The following is a 27,779-nucleotide window of genomic DNA, read 5'->3' on the forward strand; positions in this document are numbered from 1 at the left end:
TATATTAAGCCCCCCTAGTGTGCATCTGTTTGTTATATTTATGTTGTATTTTCTTGTATACGCTAATAATTGTAACATACTCTTTTTTTTTTCTTGTTAATAAAAAAAAAATTAATACAAAAATAAAAAAGGCGGAAACGCGTCATCACAGTCTGTAAAAAAAGTTATTTGTTTGTCTATTGTTATATTTTGATTGTTTGTTTTTTTATTTCAAAAATAAATAAACAGTAAGAAGCCATTTCAAAGCCAAGGAACAATTGACATTTTTTAATAATTATATTGCGTCTTCCTAAAATCCAAGGTTGCAATGCATGAGAAAACGAAGGGAACTGATACAGGTATGATAGAATAGAAAAAAAGATCAACGCTTCACACTCGTCCCAGTAGGTGGCGGAAATGTACCAAAAGCTGGTTTGCCAACTGTCATAAAGCCAAAGAAGAAGAAGAAGAAGAAGAAGAAGAAGAAGAAGAATATTTTAAAGCCCCGCCCTTATTACCACATGACTGTTCTATACTCTGAAAAACAACACCACACAGGTCGCCCGCTGATAGCGTTAGCGGCATAGTACAATCAGGAACAGCACAATTATGCTACAGTTCACAGGGTAAGTGTACCATCGATATTTCCTTTCACTTACCCATTAGAAATAACGACAACTTTTATACCCAAATAAGCACACATTTAATCTAGCACTGCCTTCGTTTTGAGTGTCTTTAATCAAAGTTTTGTTGACAGCTCACTGGTAAATGGTATAGTATTTGTTTGTGACAAGCGCTCCAAATTCACCACAATGTGCTTTGATAAGAAACAACTGGAAAATGGATTAATGCCGCATTCAGTCTTTTGGCAAATGTTGAAGTTAAAACCATCAGCTTCATGACCGCTCAGGCCGTCATGAACCTGGAAGGAAAAATGGAGACAAGTTTATGCAAGTTGCTCAATAATTAGCACTTTGCAGGGACTTTACATGGATTTAACAAGGAAATGAGGACAGACTTAAAAAAATCAAATAAATATATTGCTACAATAATTTACGTTCTTTTAAACGCATGACTCCACAGGTTTTGATCTGACGATGTCCTAGCAAAGATTCCTGATGATGAGAAAGATGTGACTGTTGCAGAATAACAGGATGAGCAAAAGTCATAGACGGATAGAAATGGACCTGGTGAGTTTATAGAATTATTCACATGTACTGTACTGGCTGTTTGGTAGCACTCATCCTGTGATTAGAGGAATGACCATGTTTATGTCTCTTCTAGGCTTTAGGATCATCAAAGCCTTATGGGTCGTCCAGGACTATTGTAAGAAGAATCGCCACAAGCCTTCCTCTGCCGCCTTATCCACTACTCATACCTGAAAGTGGACACGAGGATGAGTTTCATGTTAATTTAAGTGTGTCAGTCACGTAGACATGCATATCAGGTCAGCATGTAAAAGATGCCTTATTTACAATTTATACTTTGTGGCATGATTTAAGAAGTAATGGAAATAAAGTGTTGCTTCAACATACTTGTTAGTGTATGTTTTAAATATTGTCTGTCATGTATTTCCATTTATTGTCTAATGTAAGTAGTCCGCCCAACATTTCATTGTATTCTATCATTCCATTGAGTTTGTAGTGTTCTATTTTATTGTATTTTTATTTATTTTTTCCTATATGCACTGTCTGCTCCTTTAAGTCTTTACATTGCTTTCTACTGTGTCAGTCTTTGACTTTCAGTTCACCCATATCATCAGATTTATGTCCTCTTGTCTGTTTTGATATCATTATAGTGCTGACAATAAACAATCTTGAATAACAATCTAATGTAGCCTTTTGCAACTTGGTAACTTATAACATGGATTAATTAAATATGCAATGATATCAAACACACCTTGAAACTTTTATTACTTCTTCTCTGTTGTCCTTCTTTCCAGCTGTCCTGTACATAAGGAATGCAGCATGTCTGCTTTAGGTCAGTTCTCTGTTTCATTCTTGGAAGTCTTGGCCAAGAAACCTTTTAAATAGCTTAAAGCGCTGCATTTATCTAATGAAATAGTTAATGCTTAGCGCTTATAAAATATAATGCTCTGTTTCTCTGTGTAACGGAGTTGAATAGCATTGTAAATCTTAACACTCTTATTGCACATGAAGCACTTTAAAGAAATGTTCCGGATTCAGCATCACATTATGCCACAAATGCTGTCGATTGAGCTTAACATGTATTGAACCCGGAATATTCCTTTTATGGCAACGTTTAAACCAGTTTCCCTGGTGCTGTTTACCTTACTGTGACTGAAAACAGTACAAGCATGCTCTGCTGTTGTATTTCAGACATGGAACGAGTACTTGAGTGTGTGTGGTTTGTTTGTTGTTGTCGTCAGATATTGTATGTGTGTGAGACTTGTAAAGCACCTTGAGCAGGCCGTATAATTATTAACTGTCCTTTAATCTATCTTTGGAACTTGTAGCTTCATCCATTCACTGCTGGTGTGGGCTTCCTGAACAATTCCAATGGACCAAATGGGCTCGTGGCCTTTTTTGCTGATGTAGGCTGGATTGACAGACAAGAGAATGATGTAACTGGCAAAACTAGGTGAAAATATGTACCAATAGGATGTCTGTGCTTAGAATTTAAAGTCAACATGAAATCAAAATTGTTCCTGGTGTTATTGTGCACTGTAAATCAGTGTATGTTAGTCCAAAGAAAGTGAGTCACCAAATCTTTCACCATATGTTTTGGCAATATTAGCAAATAATGTTTGATATAAAAAAATAAGTGTTTTACCATTGGGAAACATCAAAATGCTCTAGAGGGTGAACCGAACCTTCAGACAATGGATAAAATCAAGTCCTGCCCTACATTTTTTTTCTGTTGAAAATCCTATTTCACTTGCAAATATGTCACATTATGAAAGTAAAATGGGTTGTGAATATAATTTCATGTTGACTTCAACAATTATTTACAATTTTAATAACATGTTGTGAATCTAAATAGTAGTAATTGACTCTGCATAGCTCAGATGTGGTGTTTGTGTATGTATCTGTGTGTCCTGCAGATTTGAGGCAGATTCTGGGTTGTTTTTCCGCACTCAGCAGCGTAGACCCTTGGGACGGCAGAGCTCTTTACCCAGCTTGTATCAGACTGAGACGGCTCCTCAGAGCCAGGCAATTATCAATGATGAAGCCTTTCAGAAGATCAGCACTCTTGAGTCTGAGCTGGCCAAACTCGGAGCTCAAATCGCACAGATAGTTCAGGCACAGGAGCAAAATGCACAGTCCACAGGTAAGCTGAGCTTTGAAAATGGGGTTAAAGAGTGCAACATTCTCAACATCCTTAATTTCTCATTTAAGTCACAACAGTGACTTAGTTTACAACCCAGACTCTGATTTTTACAGTTATTTTAAGGTAAGTGGATATATGAAGAGATTTCAAAAATGTTCCGGGTCATGTTTCACCCCAAAACCAAAGAAAAAAATAAGAAATTATATTTTCAATAAGGAAAATGAAGGTTGGTTTTAGAACCATTAAAAATTTTCAATTGTGACATTATTTTCATGACAATTAAGCACATGTCCCCCTCAAAATCTCCTTACTGTAATGTGAAAAAAAGCTATACTATTTAAATTGTAAAGCACTGTCATAATTAAAGGTAAACCGATATCAGTGCCTATAGCTGCTTTTGGGATGGTTTGGTCATCCGCAAAATCTTCATCTGTGTTCCTTTGTGGCTGGCGCTGGAGGATTCTACAGTTAGAAAGGCTTGGTTCTACAGTATAACAGCAGCCTCTAGAGGTGAAATGAAAACTATCACTAACACCTTGTGGGTATTTGATGTACCTAAATCTTTCATCCAGAGACTAAAAACTAAATGTTTTTCATTTTGATTCGTTTTGAGCAAAAACAGAATTTTTTTTGTTCCGGTTCAGTAGTTCTGCAGCCTCCTTTCCAAATGGTAACCGATTGGAACAAAATAGAAGAACGGTTCATTTTTTAAAATGCGCTAAGGGGTGGGTGAAATACCAGTTGCGGTGTTGTCAGATCTCGCAAGTGACCTGGTGTGGAAAAACAAGCCAAAAATAAGCCACTCGCCTCACAAAAATAAGTGAAAATATGCCATTTTTTTCCCTGTGTGGTGGATTTATCTGCATAGAAATCATAAGCATACAGTTAATTAACAGTTAAGTATAATTTTAATTACAGATCTGCTTCTCAGTCAAAACCCAGCAGCATCAAATTTGTATTAATGTATCATGTCTAATATTAATTCAGTGAAGACTTGGAAACAACTGAGAAATGTACTTTACCTCTAATGTTTTTATCGTATCTGGATTAGAAGTACATGTACAGTATATGTAGTAATTATACAAAGTTGTTAAAGATCTTCATTTACAGAATGCCGTTTCCACAATGGGCAGTTAGGCAAAGAAATGTGTGATGCAGCAGTTTCTTTCAGGATCAAAGCACGTTTCATTTCTTAAGGTAGGTGGTACGTGTCAAAGTAACATCCACATGAATGCCATGACCCAAGGTTTCCCAGCAGAACATTGCCCAGAGCATCACACTGCCTCCACTGGCCTGCCTTCTTCCCATGGTGCATCCTGTTGCCATCTCTTCCCCAGGTAAACGACGCACATGCACCCGGCCATCCACATACCAAAAACGTGATTCATCAGACCAGTCCACCTTCTTCCATTGCTCCATGGTCCAGTTCTGATGCTGACGTGCCCATTGTAGGCACTTTCGGAGGTGGACAGGGGTCAGCATGGGCACTCTGACCGGTCTCTGGCTACGCAGCCCCATACGCAGCAAGCTGTGATGCACTGTGTGTTCTGGTACCTTTCTGTCGTGGCCAGCATTACGTTTTTCAGCAATTTGTGCTACAGTATCTCTTCTGTGGAATTGGACTAGACGGGCTAGCCTTTGCTCCCCACGGGCATCAGTTAGCCTTGGGCGCCCATGACCCTGTCACCAGTTCACCAGTTGTCCTTCCTTGGACCACTTTTGGTAGGTACTAACCACTGCATACCGGGAACACCCCACAAGACCAGCCATTTTGGAGATGCTCTGACCCAGTCATCTAGCCATCACAATTTGGCCCTTGTCAAAGTCATTGAGATCTTTATGCTTGCCCATTTTTCCTGCTTGCAACACATGAAACTCAAGAACTGACTGTTCACTTGCTGCCTAATATATCCCTTCTTATCAAAATAAGAGTCCCAAAATAAGTGTGTATTGCTGGTTTGTTTATTGTTAAAAGTCCAGCGTTATGTGCCAAATCTTCATTTTTCTTTTTCCTTGTTATTGTTGGGATTTTGGTTGCACAATAAACTGCATCTGGGATTTTGTTCATTTTGGACTCTTGCAGCCTCTATGTCTGTGACCGTCATAGTAAGAAAAGACTAAGAACATTTTTCAACATTCTACAAGTCAATTTAAAAAAAAAAAACTATTGGCTGATTATTCGGTTATCTGCCTTTTCCACCACTTTAGTTATCAATATAGTGGCAAAATTCACTATCGGTCAACCTCAACTCATAATATTTATAAAGTCAGTTATTTAACCCATTTTGCCTTATGTTGAAGCTCCAGGTGGCCCTCCTGTCCCCATGGCTATACCCATGGCTCCAGTCCCACCACCACCACCACCTCCTCCTTGCCCTGGCATGCAGAGGAGCTATTCCGCCATTGAACTCATCAAAGAGCAGCGTGGGAAAAAGTCAGAGCAGAATATATTACTGGAACCAGAATCCAATAAGCCAGAGGTGCCCAATATGTTAGACGTGCTGAAAGACATGGGGAAAGTGAAGCTGCGCTCAGTTAAGAGGTGCGTATGCTGGTTTTGGACCATGACATCGGTAAAGAGTTACCATTATGGAGATTAAACAAGTATATTTATTTTTTTCTTACAGTCATACGGTTGATGGCCACACGAAACCCAAGCCTGTTGAACCCACAGATGCTGCTGCATTGATTGCCGAGGCACTGAAAAGAAAGTTTGCTCGCCGTTACCGTAGTGACTGTGAGTGTGAAAGCAGCTTTAACTTATCAGCCCCTGAGAACAAGTCCCATGTGGAAGCACCACTGGTAAGAATCAGAGTCACCCTTTAGTCAACATGTAAAGGTAAACATCACTCTTTATTCAAGATGAAGCAAAAATTTATTTGTTTATGGTCTTATTGTGGTCAATTCAATGGTGCACATTATTCCCAAAGCAATGTTTGTTTTCATAATCTTTTATCAACATTTGCTACAACCTCTGAAACGGCTGTCTTTTTTGGCCGACATCACCAGACTTGTTTTTCAAACCCTGTCATATAGAGACCTTTTCATGATCTCGTCAATTTTCGATGGATAAAATCAAGTCATGTCTGCCTTTTTGTCCTTATTAAAACTTTTTTTTTTTACCTCAGTAATACAACATATTAGGGATATAAATTGGGATGTAAACCATGTTTCATGTTGACTTTAAATGTGTGGCATGTGATTCTTCTCATAATTTGCCAGTATTTTCAGCCTTAGTGCCCAATTATTTTTTTTGGTGTTCTTTTGCAGTTTGGAAGGCATATTTTGAAATCAACTGGAAGGAGGAAACTGTACTAAGATGGACACAGAAGCTACTCTTCTGAGCCCTGTTCCTGTTAGAAAGTTAACTGAGTTAACCAGATAACTTTTAATTCCAAGTAGTGAGCTAGATGGGTTTTTTTGTAAATGAGCATGCACATGCCAAAACACAATGCAGTCAATCTGGTTTCCCCTACTGGACATCAGCATTGTTGTGTATCTTTGTAATTTTGCACTTTGAAGAGTTCATCTCTATCAGCAAATGTTGTACCTCAGTGGTCTCATTGCATGCAGGTTCCATTTTGCCAGTGATATGAAAAATGCATTTTATTTGTATTCAGTTTTATGTAAGATTTTGTGTTTTTATGTGGATGTTTAAGGTCAATAGAGCTCTAGTGCACACTTTAATTTCTTAATGAAGGGCTAGTTATTGAAAGCAAGCACCAAAGTATATTGACTGTTCTGGTTGCCTTAATAGTAGCATTTTAGTATTCAGAACACCTGTTCTCTTTTTGCTTTAAAGGGTGCCAAGATGTTACAATCAGGTTTGAATGCTTTTATTTCTGTCAGACTATATAGCCTGTCTGTAGGAACAGTTATGCTGAATGTATCACGCCTTCAAACATCTGTGATCATAAAAGGTGCTATTTCAGTACTATATTTGCTCATGTGTCGAGAGATTATTTAAAAAGTATTTTTAGGTTGTAATATATTTTGGAACATTTATATGTGGTTCTAGGAGTAATTTAGTTAACAAGTTTAACAAATCACATGAATAATGTAGGTGATGTTTGTTTTGTGTAAGACTGACATATGAAAACACAGAATCTACAAATACATTAAGCTTTCCATCTCTGTACCATATTTGCCGTTTATCCTCACCATATCATGAGAATTGTGTTGTCAGTGTTTGTTCCTTTGCACACTTATATTAATCTGCACCAGAACAACAAACCTACAGTTTTAAGGCCAGTGTGTTAGCATTATACTTTAATTTAGAAGACTCTCCCATTTTAAGCTGTTTGAGTTATCCAACATGTGGCAAGCACATGGGAACAATACCTCCAGAATTTAAGGGACCTTTTTTTTTATATTTGCAATAATTTATAATTAATGAATAAATAGTCAATGCCTTGATGCAAATAGCAAATACAAAGTGTGTAATCAAGTATTTCTGTTCAGCTGCATTTCGACCAATCAACCATCAACAGCACAAGCTTGTGCCATCTAACAGAGAAACATTTCGTCAAGTTTTATTCATCAAAAATGCAACCGCAACATATGTATCAAAAGGTTATACGGCAAAGCCTTTACAAAATGGCTTGACACATAGATCGTCTCCCCAAAATGGCTGTTACAACAAACTGTAAACAGTTTTTTTAAATCAACAGTCTTACAGCACTTACAACAAAAAATACAAATCACCTAAAATAAAGCACCTCTTCTCTTTCTAAATTTTGAGAAGCACAAAAACTACTTCATTCTGTACAGAATCCAAAACAACACAAAAAAATGGAATGTTCAATGTTTAGAATAAAATGAAACCAATTCTCCTCCATATATATTTAAAAAAGGTTTATCCACGACACAAAGGCAAAGGGTCAGACAGTGCACTAAATGGACAATGTGATGAGTTTAAAATTAAAACAACAGTTGGTTTGGTTGCTTAGCTTTGTGCATAGTTTTAAGGCATCGTGTAGAGTCTTCCAAAGAGACGAGTGGCTTTTGAGACATTCTGAGAAGGATCACTTACCTTCCTTTACAAAATACAGAGAGAGAGGGTGGTGGCTACCTACAAAAGGCACCTTAACTTTCTTGTTTCTCCCAATAAGCAGGTTGATGAAACCCTGAGCAGAATCCATGGAGAGTCTTTTTAGCTACAAGATTCTTCTTCCACGGTTGAAAGGGTTTGTCTCTACGTTTGCCACCTTTCAAGGAGTTATGTTCCTTTAACACATGGGCTTTGTCTATGGGGGGAGAGAGATACAAATGGCATTCGATGTGTCACGCAGACAGAGTTGAAGTCCAATCGATTTGTTGAACATCAGCAGTAGTCTTCGAAAAATGTACAAGTGGTTTACGTCTGTGCTTAAAAGGCAATAAATTATAGAACTAACGTGTAGAAAACAAAATGTGTAAACAGTCTTCAGAGGCAGCAAAAGGACTGGGCTCTTCACATTTGTAATTTTTGTACAAAAGGAGGAAGATTGATTTGCAGAAGCACTAGCACGTTCACACACGCTTACACACTGTCTCTTGGTGCAGTTGTAAAAACCTCTACTATAAATCCTCGAGGTGTTGCAAATCACTTTCAGAGCAAATGTTTCAAAATGGCATTTAAAATCCATAGGAGGGGGCTTCTTTCTTACCCCTGTATTTCCTTACAGTCTCTATCAAAGCTGAATTGGTAATGACCAAAAACAAAGAAGGTATTTAATAAATACATCACAATAATTAAAAGGAAAAATTGCAGCAGTAGCCAAATGAGGTATCTATGTATTGCTCTATGTCAAAGGGGGTAAATGAGAGCTTAAAATTAAACCAACAAAAGAAAAATTATTCATCAGTGGTTGGTAAGAGATGGGTGGTGAGCAACTCAAATGTGATGTAAGATGTCTGGCTGAGGGCAGTAGAGGTGTTCTCCCCAATGTAAGCGTTGGGGTGTCATGACTTCTGGCTTCCCTGAGATAAGGCTCTGGAACTGGGCTCCTCAGTGACTTGGGCCGGCTCGGATTCCCCCTCCTCTGAGCTTCCCGATGCCTCGGGCTCCATGGCACTCCAGCTGGCCTTGTTCAGGCCCAAATGGCCGAGCATGGTCTGAGAGAGCCGGGTGTCCGAAAAACGCGCCCACTCGGCAAACAGAGGCTCCACCACGTAGGTCATGAAACCTGGTGATAGAGAACAGAAATCAGAAACGTCACTTAATTAGTCACATTGCTGCTCCAACTGAGCCAGTTACAGTTAATTTATACTAATATTATCAAAAGCATCTAAACTGGGATTGAGATGCGCCAACTACAAGAAAAAAAAAAGGGTAATTGCCAGATATGTTTTTATGGAATGGTTTAAGCTGAACTGTAAGAACGATAATCTGACCCTTACTGATGTGTGGTGTGATGTCAGCATTTCAAAAGGCATACAAACCCTATACTAAAGGAAATATGTGTTGAGTCTTGCACTTCGTCTTGTACATCAGTGGAAAATTTTCCATAAAGCTGCCTCAAGTTTTATGTCCAGAATTTCACATGGACTAAAAAAAATTATGATGGGTCCTCACGCTTTTGTGGCAGTTGCACTTTCACTGAGACAGAGACTAGCTTATATAATATATATAAAAAAAATACCTGCTAAATATTAACATTGTCATTTTGTCAAAAATACAATCATAAAAAGTAGAAAGGTAAAGTTTGTCAAGACAAACTTGATCTTGGCTTGACAAAGCCTGGTCTAAAAGTAAAAAACAAAAATTTACAAATCAAGATAAGTTGGTTAGTTAAGTCGGTTTTTTGGGGGGATTTTTGATTGTTCGCTGTGCAAGAACCACAGGTCTGATCAGTTGGAATGACACAACACACAATTCCAGAACAGTCTGAAGGTCTTGGTAAGTATGGCAAGAAGTACATTTTGGACCCTGATCGCGAGCGAAGCTGGAGCATGTAAACAAGAGCAGTACTTTCTTACCGATTTGAACACTGGCTATGGTGTTGGCTTCACTATCACACAGTGGACTGACTTCAAGTTTATGCTTCTTTTCAATGTCACCTAAACGAGATGAGATAGCAAGGAACATAAGGCACTTTGATTAACGTTTTGACATGGTGGACTGAATAAAAATACAGAGCATGGTCATGATAAGTATTGGGCACCTTGGTGGAAGAATTCCTCTGTAACTTTTTCACTCCATTGCTTGCTGAGCTCCCACGGTCTACATGGGTTACAGATATCTGCACACTTCAAGGCCATCTGGAACAGAAACACACGTAGATTAAAAGCTGGTTTGTGCTTGTTTTAAGAGCCCAAACTAGTTTTCTTGTATTTGGGCATCAAAATAACAACAGGACTTAAAACTTGGTTCAAAAGATCTTATTCCATCGTAACGTCGACGTAACTTCTTACCTTAAAGGAATAGTTCACCCAGAAATGAAAATTCTCTCATCATTTACTCACCCTTATGCCATCCCAGATGTGTGAGACTTTCTTTCTTCAGCAGAACGCAAATGAATATTTTTTTGAAGAATTTCTCAGCTCTTTTGGTCCATACAATTCAAGTGAATGGGTGCCAAACTTTTGAAGCTCCAAAAATCACACAAGCATAAAAGTAATCCATACAACTCCAGTGGTTTAATCAATGTCTCCAGAAGCAATACGATAGGTGTGGGTGACAAACATCAATATTTAAGTCCATTTTTACTATAAATTCTACTCCCTGCTCGGTCCGGCTGCACTTTAGATTTCACATTCTTCTTCTTGTGTTTTTGGTGATTCACAGTCTTCATGAATATGTCCCCTAATGGGAGGGAGAAGAATTTCAAGCAAATATTGATCTGTTTCTCACCCACACCTATAATATCACTTTAGAGGATATGGATATATCCACTGGAGTCGTATGGATTACTTTTATGCTGCCTTAATGTGATTTTTGAGTGTCAAAATTTTGGCACCCATTCACTTGCATTGCATGGACCTACAGAGCTGAAATATTCTTCTAAAAATCTTCATTTGTGTTCTGCTGAAGAAAGAAAGTCATACACATTTGGGATGGCATGAGGGTGAGTAAATGAGACAATTGTAATTTTTGGGTGAACTATCCCTTTAATTTGCCACAAGAATGCATTATAATGACCACAGTGCAAAAAATCCCTCTTAAACAGTATCATTGGGTTAAAATATCTAAACATTATTAAAATAAATAACCTGAGAAGTGACTGCTATACTAATACTGATTGTTTGCAGAGACTCTTCAAGTGTATTTTGTCTTGTTCCACTACTTGTTTTCTGCACAAACCTCCCTACATTTTTCATTCCATTACTAGTTTTCTTAGTCATTTTTGTAGGGCATTTTTGAAATTGAAGTTGAATTCCAAATTCCCACCTGCAGAATGAAATGTCGATGAGAAGCGTTTCCCAAACAAAGGTCATCCTCATCTAGGTGAGTCCTGAAGCGGGACAGGTACTCATTCTGTCTGCTGATGTCTGTGGCCAGAATCAGCGAGCCCAGCTGCCTCTCTATACTCAGACTGTGAGACATACCACAAACACCAATTAAAGGGGACATCTTGTGGAAAAAGGATTTTCCTTGCTCTTTTGACATGAAAGTGTTCGATACCAAGTAAACATACTCTAATGTTCACAATGCAAAGCTTTCACCACAGTTCACCTGAAACCATTTGCAGCTAAAACGAGCCATTCAATACTGCTGGCACATAAAGGTTAGCTAATTATAACAAAGATTTTTTATTTTACAAATACACTACATGGTGGACACCCAAATAACACACCAATATGTGCTTGCTGATCATTTCAAAACCATGGGCATTAACAGGAAGTTGGTCCTCCGTTTGCTGATGTCCACTAGTTGTTAGCAAAAGTGAGGTCAGGCACTGGTAACACTAAATTATGATTATTTATTTTATAAGAAACCTTGACTAGCATTATAAGTGGACATCAGGAAAACCAATTAAATGCTTACGCATAAAGCATAGATACACTATGTCAAGTGAACAAGCATGTTGGAGACACTGACCTGTCCTCGGTGGGCAGATGGGAGAAAACTTCGGTTTCTCTCAGCAGACCCACTGCAGATCTCCAGTGGTGATTCTCCAGAACGGAGGTATTCTACAAAGCAACACACACATCCATCAGAAGTGAGTGACTTTGACATATTTACAAATACAGCAATTGACCTAGAACATAAAGAGGATTATAGAGCTAATGATTTGCTGTAATCCCATTGGATGGTGCTCTAACCTGGTACAAAGCTGCAAGGTAATGGTTGGTTTTGATGAGGAAAGGCTGGTTGACTCCAGGGTGGTCCAGATCGTGTGTGGCTGCTGCCAGCAATCCTAAGAGGATGTCACATGATGTGAGGGACTGGGCAAGCTGTGTGAACAGACACAAACTGAAATTAAGTGTACCGTAATTACCAGTAGTCATTCTTAAAGGAATAGTTCACCCAAAAATTTAAATTCTCTAATCATTTACTCACCTTCATGCCATCCTAAATGTGAATGACTTTCTTTCGTTTGTAGAAAACAAATGAAAATTTTTTGAAGAATATCTCAGCTCTGCAGGTCCACACAATACAGGTGAATAGTGACCAAAACTTTGACGCTCCAAAAAGCACAAAGGCAGCAAAAACAAATAAATAAAATAAATAAAAACATACGACTTCAGTAGTTTAATATCTGTCTTCTGAAGCAATCTCTGGGTGACTATAAATCATGACATCAGCAGTCTTCTTGGAAATCATGATTTCAAGCTCGATTACACTTTCTAGCGCCACCTAGCACTCTGTGCATGCATCAAGTACTAGGAAGTGTAATCAAGCTTGAAATCATGATCGCCAAGGAGACTGCTGATGTCATGATTTATAGTGGAAAAAGGAGTTACATTTTGGTCTGTTCTCACCCAAAACCAAATCACAGATCGCTACAGAAGACATGGATTTTAGACATGGCAGCCTTTATGTGCTTTTTGGAGCTTCAAAGTTCTGGCCACCATTCACTTGCATTGTATGGACCTACAGAGCCGAGATATTCTTCTAAAAATCTTCGTTTTTGTTCTGCAGACGAAAAAGTCAAACACATCTGGGTTGGCATGAGGGTGAGTAAATGAGAGAATTTGTTATTTTTGGGTGAACTGTTCCTTTATACACACATACATACAGTAAATATTATATATATATATATATATATATATATATATATATATATATATATATATATATATATATATATATATATATATAGTGGGATCAGCAATGTCACTGCAAAAAAAATATGTATTTAGCTTTCAAAAGAAAAGGTTGTAAGCTTGTGAACTGTATGTGACGAAAGAGAAAAACTGGGCTCTACAAAATAATATATTGACAATAAATAGCCAACACAACATGCCTTTGCTGACTGCATGCAAAATCGAACAAGCAAGTGCAACAAGAAATCCAATGTGTGTACAAACTGCTCAATTTGTGCAGTTCTTTTTAATGAATAATTCGAAAAGGAAACACTGATGCATGAACATCTTAGCCAGGTTTTGCAGAAAGACTCACCTTGGGTTCTCTCAGGTAACAGTGCATGGCCTGGGTCACGTCAGCAGCATGGACTGCATTGTGGTACGGGTTCTGATTGTGGTAGTCTTCTTGTACCAGAACTGCAAATCAGAACACAGCATCCAATGAGAGCTATATTAGCATATAAGTTCAGTTTATGGATGCCAATCTAAAGTGTACAAGCACTTTAACGTTTTGAGTCACTTTGATAAGAAACAGTTACGCAAAACTAATTTTGCAAAAACCAGTGACGTCAAACATGATTCAGTCTGAAAAAACACTTACCTAAAAAGCGACGCACTTTAACCATGTCTAACTGGAAGAGCTCAATGAGGCCATATTGATTCAGCAAATTAAATGTCAAGTAGACGAGGCTGTTACCTGAAAAACAGAATACATGTAGGACTTGTCTAAAAGAAACACTTTTGCTCAATATTGCCCATGTACGTTTCAACCAGCAGGTGTCGGTGTTGACTGCAAATACATGTACAGTTGCTTGTGACAGTGCATTACAAGAATGTGGGAAAAGCTTAAAATGCTTTTACACACATATACAGAGGTATGACCAACAAACATATTTACCATTTGTAAGTCTGTCAAAGAGGAATATGTTGAAATTCCAGCTTCCAACCTTTTCTAGCATACACTGCGAGAAAATTAAAACAGATGAAATGTCAAGAAATTTCAAACACGATGTAAACTAAAACATCATTAAAATGTCACCAAATGGTATTTGGAGGGGAAAAAAATTATGTTTGCAAACACTTTCAACAGATGGCGCGAGTCTGGGGCGAGGCTATCTGTTTTTGCTGATCAATGTCACTAAATCAGAATGCTCAAACAGAGCAATGTTTTGAAAGTGCCACAGAGCCGCAGTGTTTTTACTTTTTGCACACACATACCTTGGCCTGGCCGCAGTAGTCCTCATCCAGAATGTGGAGGGGGTTGAGGTGTGGCGGTCCTCGTAGCAGACGGGACGAAAGCAGGTGTCGCTGAAAACTAAAGAGCCTCTGTATTCTCCGAACTGGGATCGACCCTGCTGACTCAGCACGGGCTATATATACACATACAAGAAAGAGGACATGAAAATTCCATAATGCAGGACACCGAACTGCTATCATTGTTGTGACTTGAGCATCGGACTTTGTCAAAATCAACCCCACCCTCACCCAGACTTGAACCCCTGCTGTTTAAATGTTAGGTTGCTATCGTTGCAATTGTCATGCTCAGGCAGCCTACAAGAAGTCACGCCTGATTGGCGCACAAAAGGCAAGACCAGTCCAAAAAGACTCTTTGAAACAGAGTTTCACCATAGAGAGAGCAATAAATCTTGTCATGCACTCTTAGTGTATGGTTCTCCTAAATACGCTCGCCTAAATCACTAGTATTAGCAGAGACAGTGGGGACATATGCACTACTGCAAGACTTTGGGGAAAATGTCTTAAATATAATTTGGCTATTTTATAATAAATCGGTGAGAGGGATAAGCAGTAGACTGCAACAGTAGGGTTCTGAAAGTAAAAATTCTATTTAAAATCTCCAAAGAGAAATTAATTTTAATCTTGGCATATAAACCTTAAATGCTTCTTTAGAAGTATGGCTGTCACTATTATGAAATATGGCTGGCGATTAACTATCATCTGTTTCAATAATGATTACGCATGCAATTATTTAATAAAAATAACTGCGATTAATTTCATTGCCAGTTTTAGGGCTTGTCACGATTATGATGATTAACTGTCATTCAAATTGTCATCATTCTCAAGGTGTATGTGTGCTTAAGGGGTAGAATGACATGAAAAATAACACTAAACATTTCCAAAAGTACTTTATCCAAGTCTCTTTTTGATCAACTTTAGTCTAGGTCAACTTTACATTAACACTGTTGTTTTTAAGTTATATTACTTATTATACTATGCAATAGTATAATATTTGTCTGTCCTAAATTCTTCACTTGCACGCGTTACTTTAAGGCTCTCCAATGAAACCCACCTGCCCTTATTTTGCATGTGGAGCATATGCAATGCATAGGGGCGTCACATAAAGGTGGGTGCCGAATCAACCTCAGAGAAGTTATTGGAATTTGAAGTACACAATAATCATGGTTCTCAAATAATTGCAATTAGATCAAATTGCGATCAGGCAATTATATAATACTTGTGATAGGCTTATTTAGAAGCCAGAAGTAGTAAGTGTTATTTTAACTTCATTATTAAAAAGTCATGTTCAATTACTTAATTCTTACTAAGTACTACACTACCCACAATCCTGAAGAGAGATCCACCAATTAGAAAATTTGCTGTTACAATGGAAACAGGAATCACACCAATGTCCACAGACTAGCAAGATACCATACTGTCAGGGGTGGAAAGAGTACTGAAAAAAAAATCTCACTAAAGTGAAAGTACAGTAACTTCCCAAAAAGTGTAGTTTGAGTAGAGTAAAAGTATCAGTCCTAAAAACTACTCGAGTAAAAGAGTAGCTCATTTAAAAGTACTCATGAGTAATTTTCATTGCCAGAAAGAATAAAATTCCTATATATTTTATAGGTATTTTTGACTGCCAACTTTTAAAATAAATCACTACATGATACAAAACACTACATGAATCTGATTCCAAAAAATAAAAAACAAAAGGGCAACATGATTACAGAAATGAAAAGATGAAAGTTATTTTCAACACACTGTTCACCATTTTAAATTGTAATGTATGAAACAATTACATTATATACATTATTTATGTGTAGGGTCTAAAATGCCCTTAATGTTGACAAAGCGAGTTATTGTTGCATGTAAAACATGTTAAAAACAATGCAAGGAATGTCAAAAACTCTTTAAAAACACTAAAAAAGCAGGGTCAATTGGCGTGTCATGTCCCGCACAATAGAGGAGGTAGAGCAGGGGTGGGAGAAGTTGTTTGGTACAGGGGCCACATCAGGCTTTAAAGGAATAATTCACCCAAAAATGAAAATTCTCTTATCATTTACTCACCCTTATGCCATCCCAGATGCATATGACTTTCTTCAGCAGAACACAAATTAAGATTTTTAGAAGAATATCTCAGCTCAGATCAATATTTATGTCCATTTTTACTATAAATTCTTCTCCCTGCTCAGTCAATCTCCACTTTAACTTTCAGATTCACATTATTCATGCATATCGTCCCCTACTGGGCAGGGAGAAGAATTTCTAGCATAAAAGGACTTAAATATTGATCTGTTTCTCACCCACACCTATCATATCACTTCTGAAGTCATGGATTTAACCACTGGAGTCACATGGATTACTTTTATGCTGCCTTTGTGATTTGTGAGGTGACAAAATGTTGGCACCCATTCGCTTGCATTGCATGGACCTACAGAGCTCAAATATTCTTCTAAAAATCTTCATTTGTGTTCTGCAGAAGAAAGTCACACATCTGGGATGGCATGAGGGTGAGTAAATGACAAGAGAATTTTCATTTTGGGGTGAACTATCCCTTTTTAGTAGTACATGAGGGGCCACACTGCACTCCTTTTGAGATACAATGATCCACAATGATTTAATTACTGTATCTTTTAAGCCCAGAAATAGTTGTGTTCTCATTCTAATGTATGATGCACAATTTTCTGAAGTGTATTTGTGACTGGTGGAATATTCTGCCTGAAGTATTCCTCTACAAATTTTAGAAGGCATTAGAAAAAACTTGCTAAAGGCTAAGCATAAATATAAATTATTTTATCATTTCTACTTCCCTGGAAATGCATTATACAAATGAACACACTCTACATCAGGGGTCGGTATAATTAAAAACCTAACAATATTATTAAAAAATATTATTCATATTAAAAAAAATTATTATATTAAATTAATACTCTTTAACGCTATTAAATGTATTCAGCAAAATGTAGTGAGGGGTTTTCTAGTTTTCTTTTCAATGTTGTTTGATTAATAGCCTTTTAATGACATACTAGACAGTGGTCTATTCGGTTACACTTAAAGTCTGACATTTTAATACAAATAAGATTTTTTGCCCCACTGTTTACGTTCACTTTAGACATAACCGACTGCGTTTACATTAATGCCTCACCAAGATGGGCACTGGCGGAATTATGAAGTGTGTTTGATCGTTTAGGCGCATACCCACAATAGCACTCTCGGAAAACACGCACATGTAAAGCGCAGCGCACAAACAAACCACCTGTCAATCAAACAGCGCACAGCCATAGACGCCAGGAAATAAAAAGTCAGTCTTTTATATTTTATCTAGACTAGCCAACCAGTGGTGGTCTTGTTGTCACGATCGATGTAATGAACACTCCTGGTCTAGATGTAGAATATAGGCCAAGTATAGAAAATTACTCAAAAGTTTATCATCGATATCGAGGTCTTTTTTTCCGATAAACATCAAGATCATTTTATCACCCAGCCCTACTGATAACATTGCATTAATCTCTCACAGCAACCCAAAAATCTCAGTCATAGATAGCTAAATTACAGGCTACGTTATAGACACAAAGAATTTAGTAAGCAGAAATATGAAATTTACCTTGATATGTTCTTCAAATTAGAGGCAGAATTAATGCTAATATCTGGCTTGAGCTAGCTAAACTCACATGACACGATCAAGCAATTGGCCTTTTTCACTGCAAAGAGCATTTTCAGGTGTTGAACCACTGTTTGAGGCATAGTCCAAATCCATAACAGTTGGCGTCAGATCTACAGCTGCCGTTCAAATTTCTATGCGTGTTTTGATTTGACGGGAGTCACGAGACTCTCATAGCCAATCTCGTTGATGGATAAAAATAAAATCAGGACAGGGAAGTAGCAAACACATACGGAGGGAAAAGAACGCAATAAACGTACAGTTACAGCACTTAATGTACACAAGTATACAATTTTTAAACTACTTAAAGTACAGTTTCTGGGGAAAACTACTTAAATTACAGTAACGTGAGTATTTGTAATTCGTGATAGTTAGCTGCCTACCTAATTTCAGTTAAAATCTGTTAGACATTTACTAAAAAGAGTAACTAAAACACACAAAACCCCAGACTGAATCGATTACATTAGCAATGCGCTATGAGAGTAGTTCATTAATTCCCCAAGTACAAAGTCACGCATTCATGTCTGATTTGGCTTCAATTCAAATGCTGTAATATTGTGATTCACCTGCCAGCTCATTAGTTTTTTTCATGGCTTAGAACTAATCCTATGGAGAAAATGAATGGGAAAAATACTTCTGAAACCAAGGATGTCTGCTACGATTTTTAGTGCTTTGATTGTCCATGTACAGGTGCATCTCAAATTAGAATGTTGTGGAAAAGTTCATTTATTTCAGTAATTCAACTCAAATTGTGAAACTCGTGTATTAAATAAATTCAATACACACAGACTGAGGTAGTTTAAGTCTTTGGTTCTTTTAATTGTGATGATTTTGGCTCACATTTAACAAAAACCCACCAAGTCACTATATCTCAAAAAATTAGAATACATCATAAGACCAATAAAAAAAAATTTTAGTGAATTGTTGGCCTTCTGGAAAGTATGTTAATTTACTGTATATGTACTCAATACTTGGTAGGGGCTCCTTTTGCTTTAATTACTGCCTCAATTTGGCGTGGCATGGAGGTGATCAGTTTGTGGCACTGCTGAGGTGGTATGGAAGCCCAGGTTTCTTTGACAGTGGCCTTCAGCTCATCTGCATTTTTTGGTCTCTTGTTTCTCATTTTCCTCTTGACAATACCCCATAGATTCTCTATGGGGTTCAGGTCTGGTGAGTTTGCTGGCCAGTCAAGCACACCAACACCATGGTCATTTAACCAACTTTTGGTGCTTTTGGCAGTGTGGGCAGGTGCCAAATCCTGCTGGAAAATGAAATCAGCATCTTTAAAAAGCTGGTCAGCAGAAGGAAGCATGAAGTGCTCCAAAATTTCTTGGTAAACGGGTGCAGTGACTTTGGTTTTCAAAAAACACAATGGACCAACACCAGCAGATGACATTGCACCCCAAATCATCACAGACTGTGGAAACTTAACACTGGACTTCAAGCAACTTGGGCTATGAGCTTCTCCACCCTTCCTCCAGACTCTAGGACCTTGGTTTCCAAATGAAATACAAAACTTGCTCTCATCTGAAAAGAGGACTTTGGACCACTGGGCAACAGTCCAGTTCTTCTTCTCCTTAGCCCAGGTAAGACGCCTCTGACGTTATCTATGGTTCAGGAGTGGCTTAAGAGGAATATGACAACTGTAGCCAAATTCCTTGACATGTCTGTGTGTGGTGGCTCTTGATGCCTTGACCCCAGCCTCATTCCATTCCTTGTGAAGTTCACCCAAATTCTTGAATCGATTTTGCTTGACAATCATAAGGCTGCGGTTCTCTTGGTTGGTTGTGCATCTTTTTCTTCCACACTTTTTCCTTCCACTCAACTTTCTGTTAACATGCTTGGATACAGCACTCTGTGAACAGCCAGCTTCTTTGGCAATGAATGTTTGTGGCTTACCCTCCTTGTGAAGGGTATCAATGATTGTCTTCTGGACAACTGTCAGATCAGCAGTCTTCCCCATGATTGTGTAGCCTAGTAAACCAAACTGAGAGACCATTTTGAAGGCTCAGGAAACCTTTGCAGGTGTTTTGAGTTGATTGGCATGTCACGATATTCTAATTTTTTGAGATAGTGTATTGGTGGGTTTTTGTTAAATGTGAGCCAAAATCATCACAATTAAAAGAAGCAAAGACTTAAACTACTTCAGTCTGTGTGCACTGAATTTATTTAATACACAAGTTTCACAATTTGAGTTGAATTACTGAAATAAATGAACTTTTCCACGACATTCTAATTTATTGAGATGCACCTGTATTTACAGGTAGCAATGTGTGTGATTGGACAAGTGTCTTGTTTCAACACTTACAGTGCAAAGTGCGGAAATCGATGCCAAGGTATGGGTGCGAGCCTCTTCGTTCAGGTTCAAAGCCTACCTGACTTCTCACTCTCACATCTCCTAGAAGGCATCAACACACAGGTCCTCAAGACATTTGTTAGCAAACACAATGTATGCTTTCAACCACAGCAGGGTAGCAGGCTTGGCCATGGGGGTACTGAAACATACACACACAGGCGATGGAAGACGACGGGGGGGGGGGGGGACCATGCATCGCCATGCTGAAGAGGGACTTATGCATTAGTATTCAGACGGCTAGGAGCACAGGAGGACGAATGGAAGAAAGACAAGCTTGAGCTTCAGCCCAGGACAGAATGGAGAGGAAATCAAAGGGACTTCAGCGAGGCTGGCCAAAGCTCTAAAGTCACATCTGTTAAAAGTCATTCAATAGGCCTTTTCATCAAACTTTTGGCTGCATGTGTGTGCATGCATTTGCATGGGGAGGGAGAGGGTTGGAGGGACGCATAAACTTTGACGGAGTAATAGCAGCCTCCAACATATCAGTCAGTACTGATTGGAGTTCATGTGCAGTATTAAGTAGTCAACATGTAAAATAAGTCATTAAATAAAAAAAACAGCCTCCCACCAGTTTATTTACTTACTTGAAAACAGCTGTTTGAATATTACACAAGCCCCTATCAAAATACCAAAACTGAATTACAATTACATTTAAAAATAAATAAATAAATAAATAAATAAAACACAAAATAAGAAAAAAAAAAAAAAGAAAAACGGCAATCATAGATTCGGACTGAACGTACAAGAGTGTAGCTCAACGCCACATGCAACAGGCGAATCAGACATAAAAAAAAAAAAACAAAAAGACAAAGCTACTCTGACATGCAGAAGACAAAGCCGTGGAGGTTGAGAAAGCAAGAGCCACATCCAAGTGACCGCCATCGATTAGGGTCTTTTTGTTTTACATTAAACCTACGCAACTTCTCGAATGTAACCAGAACTTCTCTCCTGACCGATAAATATTTTAAGAATTTTAAATGTGAGAAGTGCCACTGATTAGCTGTGCCCATTGATGCAGGTCTTTGAGGAGGAATGGTGTGGAAGAGTTGTTAAAGGGATAGGTCGTGAAAGCGAGTGTGCGGTTGTCTCTCCTTGTGAAGATGACTTGGTTCATACCTGGTGTAAACACGAATGAGGGTTTGATTGTTTTGTTTGTCACAGCTTAAAAACAAAACAAAACAAAAAAGAAATTACGATCAAATATTAGGTCAGGGTTAGCTTTAACTGGGTTTTTGGCTACATGCTCTAGGAAGTTATGTTATGGACGTGTAGCTATTCCAGGTTATTCAGTATGTTATAGCGTCTTTGTCATGTATTGTTCATTGTCAAGACAGAAGGCAAGGCAGTCAGTGTAACATGGCGGTTGATGTTTTTAAGAGAAATTAAAGGGATGGTTCACCCAAAAATGAAAATTCTCTCATCATTTGCTCACCCTCATGATATCCTAGATGTGTATGGCTTTCTTTCTTCACCAGGGGCTGATTGCATAAAACTGATTTAGACTAGTCTTACTAGTTAGTCATCTAAAATGTTGGTCTTAATTTATTCAGTCAGTTGCATAAATACTTAGATCAGTCTAATTTAAGACCAAAATGTAAGACAGCAGACACCTAGGCTAACTTTTGTTTACATTCCATGTTTCCATGGAAAGTGGGGGCTTCAGTTGAGGGATGAAAGGGGCTTGAGTTGAGACTGACTTCAATGATGGTTACAAAATGTCATGTGTTTATTATTATTTGGGTTAAAATCACTAAATTTGTTCATTAGAATAAATTGAGCACTGTAGTCCAATAATCATATATGTTCAGTGAATGAAAACCATATTGAGCGTCCAATGTCAGCCATTTTATTTTTAAGCTGTTCAGTGTCTTTTCCCACAATGCAATGCGAATTAGACTGTCTTACTAAAGACAACTGTGAACTTGTTTTACGCAACAGGCTTTCTATGGCGTCTTTAGCTAGTCAGACTAATTGTTAGATGCAGTCTTAAGTTAAAGGCTATATTTATGCAACCGGCCCCAGAACACATTTGAAGAAAAACAGAAAAATATCTCAGCTCAGTAGGTCCTTCAAATGCAAGTGAATGGAGATTTCTTTTTTGACGCTCCAAAAATCACAGACAGTCAGCATAAATGTCATCGACACAACACCAGCGGTTAAATTAATGTCTTCTAAAGCGAAACGATCACTTTTGGTGCAAAAAGAGAGAAATATTTTTAACTAAAATCAAAAGCTTCACGAGAGAGTGGAGTTCAAGCAGTCTCTCGTGTGGTGTATTCAAGTTGCCATGATACAGAGGTAATCTCACATTCGCCACTCGGTTGAGACATCCAGGATAAGTACACAAACGCAGCATTGTGAGTAAAGAAACAGATAAATACAGATCTAAACCAAAACCAACCAAGCTACTGGACAGCGTTCCTCCTAGACAGTTGTAAACAGCACTGCTCTTACGGCTGTGATGCTTGTGCGTCAGTTCCCACATGTTTCAAATGCCAGTGCGATTACATCACACGCACATACCGCTGCAGAACGGAAACATGATTTAGAGTTAAAAAAAGTTAAATATTATCCTTAAATAGTTCAATATCTTTTTCGCACCAAAAGCAATCGTTTCACTTTAGAAGACATTATTATAACAGCTGGTGTTGTATCGATGATGTTTATTCTGACTGTCTGTGATTTTTGGAGCTTCAAAAGAGAAATCTCCATCCATTTGCATTTTAAGGACCTACTGAGCTGAGATGTTTTTCTTCAGATGTGTTCCGGTGAAGAAAGAAAGTCATACACACCTGGGATATCATGAGGGTGAGTAAATAATGAGAGAATTTTCATTTCTGGTGAACTATCCCTTTAAGTGATAAAACATTAGACATGATGAACTAGTCTGATTGTGAAATGATTGTGTAAATGCCAGTCAATCTGACTTATTGTAGACATATGTGGAACAACTACATATTAAGGTGCATTATTATCATATAAAATCTCTGACAGCAGAGACGAGGGGCCTCATGTATAAACCTTTTTGGAGATTTTATCCTAAAAGTATGTAAACGCACAAACGGCAGATTTTGAGTACGCACAAACATTTTTAGATTTATAAACTGTTTGTACACCAGAACCTGCGAAGTTCACTTTTTAAATCCTAGTTAGTAGGGCTGAGCTGTATGATCCTATATAGGCCCACCATTCTGCTATACCTTATACATTCGTGATTAAAAACATCCAACACCAAGCACTTACCAAACTATAGTAACAAAACTAGGCATGAACACATGGTTACATATACCAAATATTTTCAGGTTGAATTTACAGTAAAATAACTACAGTATATTGCGAGATATACTATTGATCCAGAATGTAAATGTTGCCTGAGCAGATAAGAAAAATGCAAAAAAATTCTAAAGTGTCTTGTTTTCTAGTAAATATATCCATAAATCAAGATAAGTTAGTCTCATTTGCATGTTCATGAGCATATAAGAGAAGCTTTTTCACAGTGAAATGTGTTTGAGAACTTGCGTTGTTTTTAGCACTAGTGAACCACTGTGAACAAGCTTCTCATAGCACTCAAGAACATGTAGAGTACGTTAACATTTTCATAGAAAAATCACTTGAATTTTGTGTTGTTTCTCAACAAAACCTATCGTAGAAGACTTCATTCAGAGGACCTGTAATATGATGCATGAGTTGCATGCACTACTTTTATGATACATTTGGGTCAATTTTTAAGCTTTCAAGTGAGTTACTATCAACTATGGCTGGGGAAAAAAAATTCTCAGATTAATCGCGATCTTCATTTGTACGATACCAATACTGATTCTTAAAATACCAAGATCGATATTTTACTTTTAAGTTTATTTCAGTTTTGGTTGTGCTGATCATTATTTCTGTTAAATAAATAGCAATTGAACTGCATTGTTTGCTACCTATTGTACGTTTTTCAAAATTAATATTTCCGTGACTTACCAAGTTAGAAGGTTCCCTGCATAATTTACAGCATTAGCTGAGATAATTTTTTCCATATGTAAGCAAAATGGACATTATAACTGAAATATATCCAAATGAATCCACACTAAGGCTGTCAATCGATTAACATTTTTCGTTAAATTATTTAAATATATGTAAATGAATCATAAGTCACATATATAAATATTTTGCTGAAAAAAGGCCCTGAAATAATAAGTTCAATATATAATGATTAAATAAGTTAATTTAAACTAACATATTATAAATATAATAATTCAGATAATTAAATTGCATTACATTGTGGCAGACAAGATTTCCAAATAACTGAACATTAGCCTATCATTGGCCTACAGTCCACAGCAATCCATTTTGCAAATTAATTCATCAATCAGTCTGTGAAATTTATTTTATAAGGGCTTTTGCTGCTTTTCTAAGAACACGCCAATGTTCGCATACGTCAGAAGTACACTTTGAGCGTCTCAATTTGGTTGCGTCACGTCATAAACACAGCCTTTTTAAGTCGCTGTCAATTTAAACGTAGTTTAAAACTAAGAAAAAAATGTCTAGAGATCCCTGCATTCGGAGTTGCTCTCCATCCAGCTGTGTTTGAATGCAAGAACGCATTCTCATCTTGTGCTGTCACTAGTGTCAAGCCAGAGTGTGGTTTGTTGTCCGTACAGCCGTGTGTTGCCTATACATCTAGAGTTTTGCTTACTGCCCCCTGCTGAAATCAGGTGTTTCTTCAAGCTTCAATTGCTTCGATAGTAGGAATATTTCTTATTATGGTCTGGGGACATAATTAATTGCATTAATTCTTTTAACATGTTATTTTTTTATATAATTAATTGCACTGAATAAACACATTAAATCAACAGCCCAAATCTGAATCAGGAAATCTGTCTCGATACCCAACCCTACTATCAACTGCCATTTTATTGAAAAGACAGATTGGGGAATTCATTAAAAATTCTCTTTTTGTGTTCTGCTTAAAAAAAGAAAGCAATACAGTTTGAAACGACATGAGGTTGACTAAATTATTACAGAATTTTCATTTTAGGTGAAATCTTATTTTAAAGAAATGCCAAAATTTTGAAGCTCCAAAAATCCACATAAAGGGAGCATAAATGTAATCCATATGACTCCAGTGGATAAATCCATGCGTTCAGACACAATATGATAGGTGTGGGTGAGAAACAGATCAATATTTAAGTCATTTGTCATAAATTCTCCTCCCTGCCCAGTACGGGGCGATATGCATGAATAATCTGAATCACCAAAAACAGGAGGAGGAGAAAGTGAAAGTGAAGGACTTGAATCTGTTTCTCACCCACACCTATCACATCGCTTCAGAAGATATGGATTTAACCACCAGAGTCATCTGGAGTACTTTTATGTTGACTTTGGAGCTTCAGAATTTTGGCACTCATTCACTTGCATTGTATGGACCTACAGATTTGAAATATTCTTCTAAAAATCTTTGTGTTCAGCAGATGAAAGAAAGTCATAACATCTGGCATGGCATGATGATGAGTAAATCCAGTATGGGATGGTGAATGCACTTTTCAATGCCCATTTTGCACATATGCAATGTTTATTCATCAGGCCCCTGGATCTTTCAGTGCTGTCCTATTCAAAGGGGCACAGTAAAACTAAAAAATATCCCGCGGGTCAGCAATTAGGCTGAATCGGGGTTTGATAACTATTAAATCAAATGAAAATTCAGGGAAACGCTAAGCAATTCCCATCTGAGGAATGACTTAAGCTCTGGATTTAATGAAGTAATTATCAGAGGCTTTTTTGACTGCCGGTAGAGGCTCTCCATCCCCTCTCTGTTACACAATCTGTTGTATAATGGGTGTTCTTGGTAACTTCCAGTGCAGAGTGGTACAACTACCCTATGTCTGCATTTGTTTACAGGCTGAGAGTGTGTATGTGTGTGTATAAGACAGGGAAGAGAGTGCTTACCTAGCATGCGAATATACAGAGCAGTTTGATCAGAGCTGTCATAGGAGATTGCTCCACGTCTCTGCAGGGGAAGAGATGCAGACGGACATCAGAATTTGCATTTACTCAAACACATGAGAAAAACTCATATGCAAGCCAAATTCTCAGCAGTGCATATTCAAATACAGCTCAACCAACACTACCATTACTCACAAAAAAACCTTCATAAACAATTTGATGGTTTGCTTTTATTAAAAGAGCCTATTCATTTTTATTTATTTTTTTCACCAACACATTTTCTTCTGCGTCGTGTTTTTGACTTGGAACCATTTACCAAAAACAAATTTTTTTTGCAGCTGATATGAGTGTAAATAACCAACTGATTTAAATCTGCTCATTTTCTAAACATTATCAAACAAACCTTTTTTCTTAAAAAAGAAAGAAAAGTTAATCTGGCATCTTGTTGTCCTGTAATATCTCTAAACACATGTCATATGAGTGATTGGCCAATTTGTGACTTAAACACTCAATCTCACCATAACCATGTGAGAGAAACACACATGCTGGAGGGCTTAACATTAGCTCAACCCTCTTACAAACCCTGCCTTCACTGCACACTGCTTTCCCAGCAGCAGGAAGAAACTGGAGCGAGAAAGCCTGCTTCACTGAACTAAGTGTGCATCATCTGTCCTGGGTAATCTGCTCTCCTGTCCATTACACTTCCATACAGGGCCACTCAGAGATTAATTCAAGAACAGACACTCATACCGCTGCTCATGATGCCCCGTTGCATGTGATTGGCCTATCCAGGGATGCATTCCCTGACCACAGCACTTGGAAGAGGCCTCTTTGTGTCTAACATGCTGATTAAGTACTTGCAGTTTCTTAAAAGGTAGCACAGGTTTGTTTTTAGAAGTCACAGGCACAGCTGGTAAAAAGAACAGCCTGAACAGTAGAGGACAGCATAAGGGTTTATTCTGAAATGCTTTTCAAGAAAAAGAAAAAGGAGGAATAGATTAACATGTCGACCTCTAGCTATCATGTTTTTTTGTTTTTTGTTAAAAGGATCCAAAAAAAAAAGAATATTGTGTCTTTATTAACTCAACCGCATGT

At 37.7% G+C, this 27,779-nt stretch overlaps 2 protein-coding genes across 10 annotated transcripts in view; one reads left to right on the plus strand and one right to left on the minus strand.

Moving 5' to 3' along the window:
• The first annotated feature begins 288 nt into the window (after window positions 1–288).
• Window positions 289–7,209, plus strand: LOC127434371 (mitochondrial fission regulator 1-like). The gene is made up of 8 exons (XM_051687063.1): window positions 289–605; window positions 1,063–1,169; window positions 1,264–1,386; window positions 2,456–2,580; window positions 3,044–3,270; window positions 5,572–5,812; window positions 5,898–6,072; window positions 6,541–7,209. Exons 2-8 carry the CDS (start codon window positions 1,134–1,136, stop codon window positions 6,586–6,588), a joined length of 975 nt encoding a protein of 324 aa, XP_051543023.1. The 5' UTR covers window positions 289–605; window positions 1,063–1,133; the 3' UTR covers window positions 6,589–7,209.
• Window positions 7,210–7,777: 568 nt separating this feature from the next.
• The window catches only part of LOC127434350 (high affinity cAMP-specific 3',5'-cyclic phosphodiesterase 7A-like), a 67,004-nt gene continuing 47,002 nt past the window's right edge, over window positions 7,778–27,779 (minus strand). For 2 of the 9 annotated variants that reach the window (XM_051687025.1, XM_051687028.1), the window contains exons 2-14: window positions 26,688–26,748; window positions 21,341–21,373; window positions 20,709–20,798; window positions 14,719–14,870; window positions 14,399–14,462; window positions 14,102–14,197; window positions 13,817–13,917; window positions 12,517–12,648; window positions 12,293–12,384; window positions 11,642–11,786; window positions 10,416–10,512; window positions 10,231–10,311; window positions 7,778–9,437 (exon numbers count right to left, since the gene is read on the minus strand). In XM_051687025.1, the coding sequence (XP_051542985.1) occupies window positions 9,214–9,437; window positions 10,231–10,311; window positions 10,416–10,512; window positions 11,642–11,786; window positions 12,293–12,384; window positions 12,517–12,648; window positions 13,817–13,917; window positions 14,102–14,197; window positions 14,399–14,462; window positions 14,719–14,870; window positions 20,709–20,798; window positions 21,341–21,373; window positions 26,688–26,748 (1,368 nt within the window). In that variant the 3' untranslated portion in view covers window positions 7,778–9,213. Of the gene's footprint in view, window positions 9,438–10,230; window positions 10,312–10,415; window positions 10,513–11,641; window positions 11,787–12,292; window positions 12,385–12,516; window positions 12,649–13,816; window positions 13,918–14,101; window positions 14,198–14,398; window positions 14,463–14,718; window positions 14,871–20,708; window positions 20,799–21,340; window positions 21,374–21,872; window positions 21,918–26,687; window positions 26,749–27,779 lie in introns of all 9 variants that reach the window. The other 7 variants (XM_051687029.1, XM_051687030.1, XM_051687021.1 and 4 more) reach the window with 6 other exon arrangements.

The sequence above is a fragment of the Myxocyprinus asiaticus genome, chromosome 44 (assembly GCF_019703515.2).
Source record: "Myxocyprinus asiaticus isolate MX2 ecotype Aquarium Trade chromosome 44, UBuf_Myxa_2, whole genome shotgun sequence".
NCBI lineage: Eukaryota > Metazoa > Chordata > Actinopteri > Cypriniformes > Catostomidae > Myxocyprinus > Myxocyprinus asiaticus.

Excerpts from the sequence above, each read along its gene's own strand:
- LOC127434371 (XM_051687063.1), top strand. The coding sequence starts at position 1,134 with ATGAGCAAAAGTCATAGACGGATAGAAATGGACCTG. Across the intron at positions 3,271-5,571 it reads GCAAAATGCACAGTCCACAG|CTCCAGGTGGCCCTCCTGTC; the intron begins GTAAGCTGAGCT and ends CTTATGTTGAAG. Across the intron at positions 6,073-6,540 it reads CCCATGTGGAAGCACCACTG|TTTGGAAGGCATATTTTGAA; the intron begins GTAAGAATCAGA and ends GTTCTTTTGCAG.